Source organism: Mus musculus, chromosome 4 (genome assembly GCF_000001635.26).
Source record: "Mus musculus strain C57BL/6J chromosome 4, GRCm38.p6 C57BL/6J".
Lineage (NCBI taxonomy): Eukaryota > Metazoa > Chordata > Mammalia > Rodentia > Muridae > Mus > Mus musculus.
Window position 1 is genome coordinate 149,574,611 of NC_000070.6, and position 15,783 is coordinate 149,590,393.

The 15,783-nt window shown below is 49.9% G+C and overlaps 1 protein-coding gene across 5 annotated transcripts in view; it reads left to right on the forward strand.

Moving 5' to 3' along the window:
• The first annotated feature begins 10,500 nt into the window (after positions 1 to 10,500).
• Positions 10,501 to 15,783, forward strand: part of Clstn1 (calsyntenin 1) — a 63,789-nt gene continuing 58,506 nt past the window's right edge. For 2 of the 5 annotated variants that reach the window (XM_006539093.4, XM_006539094.4), the window contains exon 1: positions 11,630 to 12,162. In XM_006539093.4, the coding sequence (XP_006539156.1) occupies positions 12,072 to 12,162 (91 nt within the window). In that variant the 5' untranslated portion in view covers positions 11,630 to 12,071. Of the gene's footprint in view, positions 11,577 to 11,629; positions 12,163 to 15,783 lie in introns of those variants that run through there. The other 3 variants (NM_023051.5, NM_001290989.1, XM_030253693.1) reach the window with 2 other exon arrangements.

A 15,783-nucleotide genomic window follows, 5' to 3' on the forward strand; every position in this document is an offset into this window, starting at 1 on the left:
ACACAGACTGGCCTTCTTTCCCTGCCACAGTGACATAGCTCCTGGCAGTGCTGGTGGAAAGAAAGCTGCTTCCTCCGGATCCCAAAGGATTCCCAAGGCCGACTCTGACCGAGTGTGCTTGGGTCACGTGTCACCTGCTGGGCCAATCACGATGGCTGGAGATTTAGTTCTATTTCCATTGACTAAATGACTGGGGTGGAGCATCCTATTGAAAAGGGACATCACCACGAGAGACACACAGAGGGGAGAGCCCATGTTGGTTCCTAAGAAGGATGTTGAGTGCTTCGAATAGGAATGTCTGCTACAGATCTCTGACGCTGGCTGAGTCCCCAGGGTGAGAAAATCATGGCTCAGTCAGCCTGCCGCAGAGATGAGAACCACGGAGATATGACCAAAGTCTTCCATGCTTTCAAACCACCTTCTAAGTATGTATGTATACACCCATAGGCTGGGCTGCTCCCAGCCTTGGCCAGACAGGCTTCTTCTGCAGTTATTATTTCAGGGATGCACAACTCATCAAAGTCCTCAGAATAAGCCACCATTAAGTGCTTAGCCCCAAATAGGATCTCTATACTAGCACCTCCAAAGCTCAGAGGACATCATGGAAGAAAGCATTGGAAGGACAGGGAGGGGTGTGTGAAACGCATCTTCCGACATAACATGATCACTATAGTCACGGACCTACTGCTGCTATGGTCTCCTGCACAAGACCAAGCCGGCAAGTTCAGTGAGCTTTCCAGCAGCCAGCACTAACTGGAATAATGGGTAATTAAATAAATAAAGGTGAGGATATGAAGGTGGGAAGGAGGTCTTGGGGGGGGTTGTCCTGGGGGAGTGGGAGTTAGGAGTTTGTGTGGATACATTGTACACATGGAAGAAATTGTCAAAGAATTAATAAAAGGGAAAAATGGCCCCTTTTACAAGTAGATCTGTGGTATCCTCAGAGTGGTACTGTAGTGACATGTGGCCTTGCCTGCCAGAGACTTACTGTGCTTTGAGAAGCCCTAAGGCAAAGACATCTTAAATAAAAACAAAAGCCAAACGACTGCAAAGCATCCTTCCCTACCTTCCTGTGTTTTGTTTGCTTATTTGCTTTTAGCCCAGGCTGGCCTCAAAGTCACTATATAGCTGAAGCTGGCCTTGGGCACCAGAACCTCTTGTCACTGTGTCACCTGGGATTACAGGTATGTGCCACCACATATGGCTCTAACCCCTCCCTGTTCCTCCTCTGCCTTTTTTGTTTAACCTTCTAGTTTAGAGACAGCATCTTCCTAAGCTGCCTAGGCTGGCCTTGAACTCACTCTAGCCTACCTTGAATCACCATCTTCTCTTTAGATGTCGGACATACAGAATTAGGTACGGCCTCACCCTGATGACCTCATTTTAACTTGATGACCACTGTGCAGACCCAGTTAAGGTCACATCTGGAGATTAAGAACTCAACATACACATTTTAGGGGGCATGGTCAAACCCACAGTGGTGGGTATTCTCTGCGGCAGGAATCCCCTCCCTCCATTTCACTAGCGTAACACTGTAGCCAGAAGCTCATGACTTGTGGTCTGCTGGAAGAGAAAGTGAGCCCATAATCGTGTTAATTGCCACAAAACCACATCTGCAATTAATATGCCTTTAGAACAAAGAGCAAATGCACTAATGACTCCTAATTGGACTTCAGCTACACCCTCGGCAGAGCCGCGCTGCTGAGCCCCGGTGTTTATGCTCCATTTCGAATTAGCAAAGATGAACAAATTAACATCCATTTCCCCTTCGCTCTGCTCTTGGGGAGCTGGAGGGGCACCTTAGGGGTAGAGATGGCTAATTGGTACCCTAGTTGGATCCTATGCCAGGCACCTAAGCCCAGCCTTTGAGTCAGTGGGCAAGGTGAGGGGGTCAGTGTATTTATCGCTCTGCATGCGATAAAATGTATCCAGACTCCTCCATGAATCCTGAAGCCATCACAAACCTAAACAGGGGTTTTGGCAGGCACCTGCTAGTGCTGGGGGCTGGAGTGCCAGGTGACTGGGAAAGTGTGATTTATTCTCTGCTGTACTGGGGGGAACTCACACACAGGGGAAGGCAGTTGGGGCCCCGAGACAGGTCTGAGTGGCGTGGGGGAATCGGAAGCTCAGGGCTGCGGCCTCTCCATCTCTGGAGTAGAGGTTAAGTCCAGGGGCAGATGGCTGATTGAGGAAGAGGAGTGGCAAGCCCCCCTCAGAGACACAGGTTAGGACCCCTGTTTCTTCCTCCTCTCTTCCCTCCCCTCAGCCTCTCCCTGCCCTGCTGTGTGTTGCCAGGACCATGGTACTGGCTGTCTGCTCACCTTGCCTCCTCCCCTCAGGAAGGTGCCCTGCTCAGGCCTGGATGCTGGAAGGCTTGTCAGTCTTATGAGAGGCAGCACCTCCACATCTCTGGGGCCAGCCACAGCCTCGTTACCTCTGCCTCCACATGTCTGGAACTCTTTGCTCTGGCCTCCCATCTGCCCCTTCCTCTAACTCCCTGGTCTCATCAAAGCACACCAGGGAAGGACCGTGCATCCAGCCTCTGGCTCAGGCAGTCACAATGCTTCCATCCATCACAGCTCCTGGCTGGACCAGTGCTGTCAGGGAGAATCATTTACAGACTCTTCAGTGGCCCCCCCTTCTCTTTTGCAGGCCCCTAGTTTGTCTTTCCCCACCCCCAACCTTAAAGGCAGCAAGGACCTGACGTGCTGGCTGGCTTCTTGCCTTTCCCAGGTCTCTGTGGGCCTCCTCCTGGCTCCTCCTGCTCAGGGAGGCTCATTGAGAATTCTCTGAGCTCTGTAGCTGGCTGCTGGAGACGGCCTGCCATCCCCAGGCAGGCAGCTTCTCATTTGCACCATCTAAATCAGTGACCAGAGGCCCAGCACTGACAACCTGGCTGCTGAGGTGGGTGGGACACTGAGAAAACAGGGCCAGGGAGACAGAAGAAAGGGAAAGGGACAGTCCTGGTGCTGGCTGCTGGTGGTCTAAAGAGATCTAGAAACTGGAGGCTCTTGGGAGCCATTGGGAGCCACCAGGGGAGGGGAGGCGGGAGGAAGCTTCAAGGGGTAGGTACAGGTGCTCCCTTTACCTCCAGACAGGTGCTCCCTTTTCAAGGCTCTACTCACGGGCTTTACAGGAAGCAAGGACAGCCAGTACTGGGCTTTATGGTCAGGGCTCGCTATGATGTCCTAAGCCCCTGGTTCCAGTACCCAAAGATGTCAGGACCATGGAGTCTGGAAGGAGGCACGTGGCTTAGACCCCATTCATTTGCATGGCCTTTTTTTTTTTAAGGACTGAGTCTCATTATGTAGTTAGCTCTGATTGGCCTTAAATCAGAATGTAAACTAGTCTGGGCTTGAACTCACAGAGATCTGCCTGCATCTGGCTCATCGGTGCTGAGATTAAAGACAAGCATCACCATGCCCAGAACTTAAGGGACCCTTCAGAAACCAGCAGAGTCAGGCATAGTCAATCATGCCTCCAATGCCAGGGTTCAGGAGGCTAAGACAAGAGGATCGTGCATTTAGGCCAGCCAAGGCTAGATAGCAAGGCTCTCTCACAAACGATAAACCCAAGAACCAGTAGAAATTAGCCATACAGAGGGTGGGGGTGTCACATATCCCCAGCCTGTTCACACCTGTGGGTGTGCGATGAGGGATAATAAGCCTGCCCAGAATGACGAGCATCGTTTACGGAGTCCTCTGGAGGGCCACACTCCCACAGCATCCCTTGAGAGGCACACACATCATCATCTCCCTGCTTCTGTAGATGAACAAATGGAGGGTCAGACACCACAGGACCGAAGGACGTGGCAGAGCCAGGGTTACATGAGAAGAGACCCCTCAGAAGTGTTTGGAAACCTGCCAGGGGGGTGTGCCAACGCCGAGCCTGCAGCCTGTGAGGGAGTGATCTGAAAGGGCACAGTCAGACACCTCTCGTTGCTCTATCCCAGCATTTGGCTGCATCCTGACATCATGACACGAGCCCTCAGAGCTGGGGTGGGAAGCCAGACTGTAGCAGGCAGACCGATCTTTATGGCTTTACAGAATTTTCAATGCCAGGTCATTGGTGGGGGTAGAATGTTGGTCCAGGGACAGATAGCTGGCTGGTGAAGGGAGGTTGCAAGCCCCCTTCAGAAGCATAGATCAGACTCCTGTCCTTTCTTACTCTGCCCTCTCAGCACACATGTATACCTGCTTTGACTCTTCATAGCTGCAAAGACAGGCTGTCAGACTTAGCTGTGTAATTTTGGGCAAACCACTTAACATCTCTGAATACTAGTGTCCTCCTCTGTGTGAGAGGGATCATAATTATATTAATTGTGTGGGATCGCTGCCAGTGTAGACTCAGTCAAGGCACACAGCATCCTTTGTGGAAGGCTGTCCCACCGCTAACGACGTGGGAGCAGAGCTGGTTATGTCTCCATCTCTAGAGGCGTGATTAATCCGGGCGACACAGAAGAGGAAGGAGGGAGGAGGTAGCCCCAAGCAACATAGTGAAATGGAGGCTTGGGAAGCCCAGGGTTTGGCTCTTGGTAGCCTGCCTGGAAATTGATGGTTGAGCTTCAAGGCCAAAGGAAAAAACTCAGTGGGAGTAGGGGGTGGGGATAAAAGACCAAAGAGGAACTGGGCACTTGCTCAGTGGGTAAAAGCACTTGATGAGCAAGCTGACAACTTGAGTCCAGATCTAAAGGCTTTTAAAACAGTAAAAGTGCGACTTGTACCTCCCCTGCTGCCCATCCAAGGGCGGGATCAGGAGACACTGCCCACTGCCTTTGGTTCCTGGTGAGAGGGGCGAAGCACAATACAGAAGGGATTATAAAAAGGTGACTTTTTTCCTTCCTGACACACTTGATCACTGAAGGGCAGTTGCTGTATTATACCTGGCGCTTTTCTTTTCCCATATAGACGCATAGCCATGGGAGGAACTAGAAAGAGTCAGAAACAGAAAGCAAGATACAGTGGCTTATGCCAGTCGGTAATCCTAGTGCTGAGATGAAGATGTGAGGAGCCGGGATTCAAGGTCCTCTTCTGTTCTGTTAGATATCAAGTTCGAGATCAGCCTATACTTGAGACTCTCTCTCCTCTCTCTCTCTCCTTCTCTCTCTCCATATATATATATATTCTCTATATATACACATATACATACATATACATACACATATACTTACATACATACACATATACATACATGTACACACACACACACACATATAATCAGTGGGTAGAGTGCTGAAGGCCTTGGGTTCAATTTCCCAGGGTAGGTGGCATATGCTTGTAATCTCAGAACTCAAGAGAATCAGGAGTTCAAGGTCATCTTTTGTTTTGAATTCCAGGACAGTCTAAGATAGGAGACCCCATTTCAGAAAACAAAACCAACCAACCAACCAACCAACCAAACAAACAAACAAAAACCTTCTAGGCTGTGGTTGAGCACTGGCAACACTCGGGAGGCAGAGAAAGCAGGTGGATTTCTGTGAGTTCAAGGCCAGCCTGGTCCATAGAGCAAGTTGCAGAACAACCAGGGCTACAGAGAAAAACCCTGTCTCCAAAACAAAACAAAACAAAACAGTCAAAGCTAGGAACCAAATAAATAATGCAACAGTGTCTCACACTGTAGCAGGGATGGACAGCACTGTGCTCTGTGTCCTGCTGTTGGGCCAGCTGTTCTCTATGACAACACAATAATCTCCCATGAGGGGTGCTAACTAAGGACCTCATTCAAGATCATAGGATTTAGGGGTAGAAAAGGCCCGCTCATTGCAAACACAGAAGACTGGAAACAATCCTTTAATAAGGAGGAGTCTTTATTAGGGGCCAGATTAAGAGGCTCCTGTACGTTGTTCACTTATTCACATAACTGAGTACTATGCAGCTGGGAAAATGAATATGCCCATATACCATGGAAATCTCAGCCTTGGTCTCTTTGTTCATCCATCCATCCATCCATCCATCTGCCTATCCATCTGTCTGTCTTTTTCCTTCCTCAGGGCTTCATACGTGCCCCTTCACTGAGCTATGCCCGGCCCTGGGATATTTTCTTAAGTGAAAAAAAAAGCAAAATGCAGAACAGTAGGTGTGAGCTGCTGCCTTTTATCTCAGAAAGCAGAGCAGAATATCAAAATAAAACCAGAAAGCAGACTGGGCATAGGCGCACGTGCGCGCGCGCGCGCGCGCGTGTGTGTGTGTGTGTGTGTGTGCATGTGCAATACTAGCCCTAGGGAGGAGGAAGAAGAGGAGGGGGAGAGTTCAAGGTCACTCTCTGATATATAGCAAGTTTGAAGTCCTACTGAGCTACATAAGCCTCTGTCTCGAGCTACAACAAAAGACAAATAAACCTTGCAAACAACCCCCAAAGTAGTAGATAGCCAGAGTAGACAAAACCTATAACTATCCGTACAAGTAAGGAGGAATAGGGGAAAGGAGCAGAAAAGGACTTTAAAAATATTTAGCTTTCGTGGTGATGGCAGTGGCGCACACCTTTAATCCCAGCACTCGGGAGGCAGAGGCAGGTGGATTTCTCAGTTCGAGCCCACCTGGTCTATAGAGCTAGTTCCAGGACAGCCAGGGCTATATAGAGAAACTTTGTCTCAGAAAGTTCCCCACCTCCACCCCCAAAATTGCTCTGACTTTAATATAACTACAAAACAATTAATTTGAAGTTTTACAGAAGAGATGTATAGAAATGTGTTTGAATCTAAGTGTGTCCAGCCTCCAACTTTATTATACATTGTATCTGAGAACTTAGCTCAGAGGTAGAATGCTTGTGGAGACCCAAAGTCATGAGCTCAATGCACCACACTGCCAATAAACAGAGGAACAACTAGGAGCAGAAAAAGGTTAAAACAGCATTGAAAGAACTGAAGTACGTACGGCTCATGGAGAGTGGGAGTGGGACAGGAGCTGGAGAGATGGCTCAACTTCTGATCTTTCAAAGGATTTTACCAGCACCCATGTCAGGACTTGCAACCATCTGTAATTTCAGTTACAGGGGCTCCAACAAACATTCTCTTCTGGCCTCTTTACGTATGTTCGAGCATGCACGTGCACTTACACACACAAAACGTAACTTACAGAAAGAAATTTCAAGGCCAGCCTGAGAAACATATAGAGACATCAAATGGGGAAAAAATCTTTTAACAGCAATCAAGTGACCTGATGATGCTACCCAAAGGCAGAAATCAGGCTAGACCTTGTACTCTGGGTCCTAATGGTTTCTGGTGGTTTCTTGGCTGTGGCTTTAGGATTCACAGGCATTATATTCAGCATGGAAACTTGTCTAACCTTCTCTGGCTGCAGCCTCTGAGTGGCTTTGTTTCCCTGGTATATGGTTAGGCAAGTACCCATAATAACTGCTTACTGGTCCAGACTCCCTTCTGCAGACACTTGCCAAGCATATACGGTGCAAACCAGTAATAATGTGCCTACCTGTGAGCTGGCTCTGCATCGTTGGGCCATCCTTCAGGTGACCTCAGTTCACCCTCACTGCTGTTCTGGATTTAGGACTCACACATCCAGCCAGGAAGCCCAGGATCCCTGAGATCTGCCCTTCAGTGCCTTCTCCAACTGGAGGGGACCCTAAAGCTGGAGTCTTCTCCTCCTCCTCTCTCTTTCTCTCTCTCTCTTCTTTCTTTCTTTCCTTCCTTCCTTCCTTCCTTCCTTCCTTCCTTCCTTCCTTCCTTCTATCCATCTGTCTGTCCATCTGTCTATTTATTTTATTTATTTCTTGAGACAGGGTGGTACCTGGAATCCAATATGTAGACTCGGCTGGTCTTGAATTCACAGAGAACTGCTTGCCTAGAGTGTTGGGTTTAAAGGCATGCCTCACTATGCCAGCTCTAATGCTGTATCTTCCTTGTTTTTTAAAAAAAGATTTATTTATTTATTATATGTAAGTACACTGTAGCTGTCTTCAGACACACCAGAAGATCTCATTACAGATGGTTGTGAGCCACCATGTGGTTGCTGGGATTTGAACTCAGGACCTTTGGAAGAGCAGTCAGTGCTCTTAACCTCTGAGCCATCTCTCCAGCCCAATGCTGTATCTTTTGAGGCAATGGAGCCAGCTGTGGAATCTTGGTGTGTGTGCATGTGTTCGTGTGTGTGTGTGTGTGTGTGTGTGTGTGTGTGTGTGTATGTGTGTGTGCGTGTGTGTGCACTTGTGTACACACACCTGTGCACATGCTTGTGTGTGCTTCATATCTAGGCTACTGTTTTAGAGTCCGTCACAGAATTGAACCCCAAGAGTCCTATGCTCTAGCAATCTACCTTTAAGCAAATTTGACATTTTCCTCCTCTGCGAAACAGAAACAAAAGTATCTTCTGGAAAGAGTCCTGGAGACACTGTAAGTGTCACTGCAGGTAAGAACAAGGAACAGAGGCTCCTACTGTTACCAAGTACTTTCTCAGAACTCAGTGATTTGGGAACTTTGTCCTCACCAAGCACTGCCTAACAGCTAGAGTTCAAGTCTTCCTTGACCAACTAACAAAGCCCCTACTTATTCTCGGTCCTGCAGGCAGGCCTGGGAGATGGCTCCTCCCAGAACCCTAGACTCTGCTGGCCTCCTAATCCCGATCGATCCCTTTCCACACTAACTGTCCCTTTGAAAAGTGCCATTATGGCAGAAGCTCTCGTCGGGCAGTCAGAAATCAAGTTTCCTGGCTCCTAAGACTTTCATATTAACCTTTGCAGCCGACAGACTATACTATGGGCAGAGTCTCAGCATGGGCAGGTTGCCCAGCTCACCAGTCCACACCGTCCGCTGCCAGCCCTTTCCATCTACTGCTTTGTTTCGAAGGGACCATGAGGAGGAGAGATAAGGGGCTTGGGACTCCACACAGGGAAGATCTTTGTTTCTGTCTTTAATAGAACTGAATACATTAAAATTTCCCTGTGGCACCGGTCTGTTGACACCAGTCAGTTCTGAGATGAGACCTTGGTTTCATGTTCTGCAAATCTCAAAGGTTTCTGAGAAACCTGCAGAGTCTTCTCCTTCTTCTTCTTCTTCTTCTTCTTCTTCTTCTTCTTCTTCTTCTTCTTCTTCTTCTTCTTCTTCTTCTTCTTCTTCTTCTTCTTTTTTTTTTAAACTGGTGAGTTCCAGACTATCACTACTACTACTACTAAAATGGACACAGAAATTCACTCAATTCACAGTAGGATATTTACCAAGTATCTACTATGTTCCTGACAGTGTGCCAAGCCTCAGAAGCCTTCAACTCCCAAAGGAAAATGCATGTACCATCTATTTACATGCATTGTATGTCAGACTCTATGAAACATATTATTATTATTATTATTATTATTTATAGCGATGGAATCAATGGTTTAAAAGCACTGGCTACTCTTGCAGAAGACCTGGGTTTGATTCCCAGGGCCTACCCGCATGGCTGCTAACACCCATCTGTAATTCCAGTTCCAGGACATGCTATGCCTTCTTCTGGCTTCCATGGGCACCTCCTCATGGTACATAAATATGCATGTAGGCAAATACCCATGCACATAAGATAATAAAATAATTTAATAAAACTTTATTATTTTATTATTTTGTGCATTCCTGTGTGTTCCTGTGTGTGTGTGTGTGTGTGTGTGTGTGTGTGTGTAGACACAGCACACATCTGGGAGTCAGAAAGCAACTTGCAGGAGTTTGATCTCTCCCAGCTTGTGGGTTCTGGGGATTGAATGCAGTCATTAGGTTTGGTGGCAAGAGCCTTTAGGGCCTTTGTTCCCTGAGTCATCTCTCTCAGCCAAGGTCTGTTTATTTGTTTTTGTTTGTTTGTTTGAGACAGGATCTCTTGTATCTCAGACTGGCCTCAAATTCCCTATGTAGCTGAGGACGATCTAAATTTCTGCTCTTCCAGCTTCCACCTCCGGAGTTCTGAGAGTGCAAGCATGGGCCATCCTGCCCAGTGCATGGAGAGCCAGGCTCTCCTGGATGCCAGGCGTGCACCCTGCTGACTGAGCTGCATCCCCAGCCCCCTGTGAGACACTTTGATTTCATCATGTGGCATAGATCTCCAGACTCTAAAGATGTGGGTTTTGCTACTGGATTTCACAGGGGAGGCAAGAGAGTCGGAAAGTTTCATGATCTGCGCACGGCCACTTGCAGAGGGAGAGGAGAATTCCAGTGCAGTCCTGTCGGCTTGTACTATCCAGTCCAGTCCTTTCCCACTCTGGATTAGTGACGGGGAGTTTGAGATAGCAAGCAGCTTGACTGGGGACTATATGGTTTCAGTGGGTGGGGCAGGAACATTCCAGGAGGACTTCTTGAGGGAGGCAGTCCTGACATTCTCAGGGCAGGGGTAAAGGAGGCTGGGTCAGGGGCTGCTGGCTTTGGGTAGGAATGGATTTGGGTGAAGACACCAACAGCATACTCTATGCTGTGTAGGGCCCAGCTGAGGTGGGAAGTCTTCCCAGAACTTCCTAGAGCAGCTGAGGTGGCCAAAGGAAGTCTCTCAAGAGTCAACAACAACGTTGGTTGGCAGGTGCAGCCGCAGTCAGACATCTTTGGGAGGAGTGCTGGGGCGTGGTCTAGAGGTGGGGACAGGTCAGGAAACAAAGGACAGAGAGGAGAGTTTCCGTTACAGTTTGCTTTGACCCTGTCTCGGTAGGTCGGTTGGTCTGCGCACAGGTCACCGTACCTCTCCTCACAGCTGTTGAAGGTCTTCCTGTAGCGTCAAGTCCAAATCCTCTGTCCTGCCGTGTCCAGGCACCTCAGTCTACCTCTGTGGGCTTCTTGCCCAAACTTTCCTAAACAATGCTCTCTCTCCACAGGCCATACTCCACCCAGCCTGGAGGGCTGTCCGCCTTCCTCACCCTCTCCCCAAGCTGGCCCACCAGCACCCCATCCTCTCTCAAACACGCCCTGGACATCGCTGGCGACTCTTCCAACAGTGGCCGAAATAACTGTTGCAGGGCTGTTGAGGTTTGTGTTGTGGGTGTCTCCCTAATGAGGCCACCCTGCCCTCCAGGGCTGATGACTCTCAGTTGTTTGACCTGAGAAGGCATTTCACTTTCCTCAGCTGCAACACAGTGTGCTCACCGAAGCCCACCGTGACTCTGTCAGCCCTCTCCTCTAGAATAGGGCAGTGTGTGTGTGTGTGTGTGTGTGTGTCTGTTTGTCCATCCAGATTACAGGAGACATACAAGGAAAAGGGACAGACTCCAGAGAACCCTGCAGAGAACCCCAGAAAGGGCCCTTCTTTTGACTCTCCATATTCCTAAAGGGTACTTAGCATCTTCTTTATCGCGCTACAAGGCTATAAATAAGCGACAAAAGGTTTCTACGGTAAATCAGGAGTCCCTGGAGACAAAAGTCCCTTTCCAAACCCCCAGACTGGAGCTGGAGAACAAGTACAGCCACCCTAGGCTTTTACCAAACTCACTGGGATGAGTTGTGTCCCTGCAACCTTTCCTGAGCCCACAAGCTTTGCTCATCACCTCCACTCGGCAGAGGAGGTCACCGAGGTGCTTGGAGGTGACACCGCTTGGATGAAGTGGCCGGGTGCTGGAGCTCTGAGGCCCTAGGATCTGCAGTAGGACAAGTCCTTAGGTTCGGAAACCAAGGAGCGGATCCCCAGGTGCCTTGGGGGGCTTCCAGGTGCAGCGTCCAGGGGCGCGCGCGAGGAGGAGGAGTGGATGCTCCGGGTTGGCCGCGGGCAGGGGGCGCGTCCAGCGGGTCCCTCCCGGTTGCTCCCGGGCCAATCTTCCTCGGCGCGTCCCCGCAGGCGCGCACCCAGGGCTCAGCCTGTGGGCTCGCGCACCCGCGGAGCGGGGAGCGTGCGCGCGCGCTCTCCCTCCCCGCCCCGCCCGCCGCCACCCCGCCCCCGGCCGGGTACCCTCGCCGGACCCGAGAGAGAGCGCCGCCGCCATCTTAGCCGCCGCCGCCTCCAGCGCAGCGCTGCCGACGAGGGGAGGGCGCGCGCGGCCCAGCAGCACGGCGGCTGCCGTTCCCATCCCGGTGCTCGCCGCGCCGCCCAGCCGCCGGCCCCCGGCTGCCCGCGCCCCTCTCGGCGTCCCGCGCGACTCCCTGCTGCTTCCGCGTCGGGCCGGCCGTGGCGCCCCGAGCCCGAGCGATGCTGCGCCGCCCTGCGCCCGCGCTGGCCCCGGCCGTCCGGCTGCTGCTGGCGGGGCTGCTGTGCGGCGGCGGGGTCTGGGCCGCGCGAGGTAAGCGACGGGGCGCGGTGAGCCGGGTGCGGGAGTCAGAACCGAGTGCAAGGTTGGGCCGAATGCAGAAGTCATGCGGGGCCGCGGGGTTCGGGTCGGGGCCGGGTGCGGGAACCGTGCTCGGGTGCAAGGTGGGGGGCTGAGTGCGAGGGTCATGCGGGGCGGCGGGGTTATGGGCAAGTGCTGCAGTCCTGTAGGGCCTCTGGGTTCTGGGCCGAGTGCGGGACTCGTGCCAGAGCCCAGGGTTCGGGTCCTAGTGCGCGCATTGTATCAGGCAAGGTTCGGGTCCGAGTGTGGGGATCGTGCCGAGGCCCAGGGTTCGGATACGAGTGCGCGAGTCATATTGGGCAAGGTTGGGTCCGAGTTCGGGCATAGTAACCGGGTGCAAGGAGGTGGGCAGAGTGCAGGAGTCGTGCAGGGCCGCGGAATTTGGGTCCGAGTGTGGGAATTGTGCCAGGGCTGAGGGTTCAGGTCCGAGTGCGCGCGTCGTATTGGGCGAGGCTCGGATCCCGGTGCGCAGATCGTCTCCAGCAAGGTTCGGGGCCCAGATCGTATCAGGTGCACAGGTACAGGACCCAGTGCAGGAATAGTGTCAGCGCACAGGGATCGGTGCCGAGTGAGGTAGTGTTGCTGGGGCGCGGGGTTCCGACCCGACTGTGTGACTGATTGCCTGGGAGCGGGGCTCTGGGCTGAGTGCGGAACATCGAGCCCGCTCGCTACGTGAGATTCAGGTTCAGGCGCTCAGAGAAGAGCTCCGGAGAACCTAGGCGCGCGCTGCAGATGCCTGGGGAAGCCAATTTTGTACCCGGGCGGGGCACCTGGGCCATGACTGCCCTAGTTGTAGCCCCAGGGTGCTTGAGGTGCTGGTCTGGGGAGATCTGGGGACACGCGGTGGGAGTTAGCCCACTTTCCAGTAGCGCATGCAGCCTGGGGGGTGCGCCCCTGGGTGGGATGCAGTGTACGTGTGTTGGATGATCAGCCCAGGGATGCACGCAAGGATTTTGGTGTGTGCTTACATAAGATTCCACTCCTCCGCATCACTTTCCCAAGATCCCGGTTCTCTGCTGCGGCTAGGTGGACACCACGACTTCGCCCCTTTTCGCCTCCTCTCCGCGTCCTTTAAACGCGGTTTCGGAAGTAACAGAGGCGAAAACTCCTCTTCCTTCCCACCCTTTTGCCCAAAGACGAAATTGAGAAGGTGTTTGTGATCACTTTTCATCCACCAGTGTGAACAAAGCGCTCGTCCGCTGCACCTTTACTCAGAGTAGTGTACCGGACTTGTATGACCACCACAGAGACCAGCCAGCCCCGCTAATTCCTTAGGAGTGTGGGAGGCAAATAGGATTTTGCTGTTTTAAATCTTCATCCACTTCATCTAAACATTGTACCTGCCTTCTGATATTGACCGAGCTTGCCACCAAAACTGCTTACGCATTGCAGATAAAGCCTTCTGAATGGAACTTGAAACCGTAAACATTTTTCCTGGTCTTAAAGTAGTCTAGGTAGATAGTCTGTAGAGAGTGCTCGAATCTATTTTCTTCAAGTGTATATTTTGGAAATCAAAAGAGCTTTGTGGGAGGAGGATTGATAGAAGTCTGGGTGAGATGGTCACGTAATAACTTTGCAAGCTTTAAAAAAAGATTGCCTTTTCTGCTTGGCCTGACTTAGGAAAGTTGTGTTCACAAAAAAGGGCAGAAGAGGGCAAAGCATCCTTTGTTCCAGCGTGCCACACAGAGGGTGATAAACTGAAAACTTCTTTTATTCCATCTAGAACATTCTGTCCATTCTTGTCAAATTCAGCTCCTTGCCACTAAGTATCTAATTACCGTGCATTTGATTTTTTTTTTTGAAAAGTTTCAGCAAACCAAGTATGAAATGAGGTTTGAAGCCTGGTCTATTTAAGAGGAAGAAAACTTGGTTTTGCTTCTTTTGGAAAAAAAAACCAGCCCATACATGAAAGGAGGGGAGGGCTGGGTTGGGTATTTTGGAAACAGTTCAAGTAATGTTTAGTTGAGTTGGTAATAGCATCGCCTGCTTGAATTACTGCTTTTAAGGTGTCTTCCTGCATCTACCTACAGTACTGCTCATCTTTTAGTTACTTGGGTAAACCATGGTCAGGCTCACCTGATTACCCTCATTATGGCTGAGAGGAATGTGAAATTTCCAACGTCTTACAAAGTAAAAATGTTTGAACATCAGTTTTTCTTTTGCATTTACCGTTTTTTTTCCAGCTTGCATGGTCATGAATATTCCATGACATGCTAATAAAACAATTTCAGTTTGAAATGTTACAAATGAGTTTTATATGTAAATATGCGGTTTCTGGAGGCACTTTCCCTGGGCTCATTATTCCAGTGAACATCTGAGTCCTCCCTGCAACGTTGGTGCTGGGGACGGAGCCCAGGGCCCGAAGGCTGGACAGGCATCTGCTCCTGAGCCACACTGCCCCTTCAGCATTCCCGTTTGTTTCTTGTTGCAAGATGGAATGGCATAAACTGTTTGTTGGTCAGCCTCCATATGCCTTCAGTGATGATGAGTGAGATAAAGGTCATATGCGGACTTATAGTGAGAATGACAGCTATCCTAATATAAAATTGCACTGGACTATTAATTAGCTGTTGTTTGTTTTGTTTTGTTTTCCCCCCTATCTTTGAGATAGTCTCACTCTGTAGCCAGGAACTTGCTATGTGGGCCAGGCTGGCCCTGAACTTGTGATTGCCTGGGCTCTTTCCCCATTGCTGAGCTTACATATATCGCACCTCCTGTTTGGCTAATTCCGTTGTTTGTTTGTTTTGTTGTTGTTTTTAAGTGTACTATAGAATTTCACTTTAATTTAAAAAATCAAAATACGTACATCAAAATATTAGAAGTCTCCTCTGCATGTCCTGGATGGTCATGTCTGCAGCAGCTTATCTTCTGTCCAAGGAGATTGGAAAATACGGTCAGGAAACAAATTGAGTGCAGAAGTTGAAAGCTACATGAATGTGAGATCTGCTGGTTTTATGCTTGCTTGCTATTTTATTTTATTTTATTTTATTTTATTTTATTTTATTTTTTTGAGACAGGGTTTCTCTGTGTAGCAGCCCTGGCTGTCCTGGAACCAGCTTTGTAGACCAGGCTGCCTCTAATTCAGAGATCCTTCTATTTATGCCTCCTGAGTGTTGAGCTCAAAGGTGTGCATCACCCCTGCCTGGCAAAATTTTCACACAGACTTCTCACAGCCTAAAATTGAAATACTAAGGGTTTTGTTGTTGTTGTTGTTGTTTGTTTGTTTGTTTGTTTGTTTCTGTTCTTTGTTTTTGTCTTCAAAGTCAAAATGCCACAGTAAACCATATATTAGAAGCACCTAAGCCCTCCTCCTTGTCCTGTTTGACAGCTAAAGTTTCTCTAGAGACAGGTGCTGACTTGGGGATTTAGCCCAGGGTCTTGCATGTGGCTGAAGAAACACACCCTGAGCTACATCTCCTGCCCCTCACCCCTCTATTTGACATATTCTCCCCTCTCTCTGTGAACCCCCTATTCTCCCTTTCTCTATCTCACTTGCTCATTTTTGCATAGTGTTTACTCCATTAAATTTTTATTTTAAATATTTATTCACTGTTACACATTCAGCCACTCCAG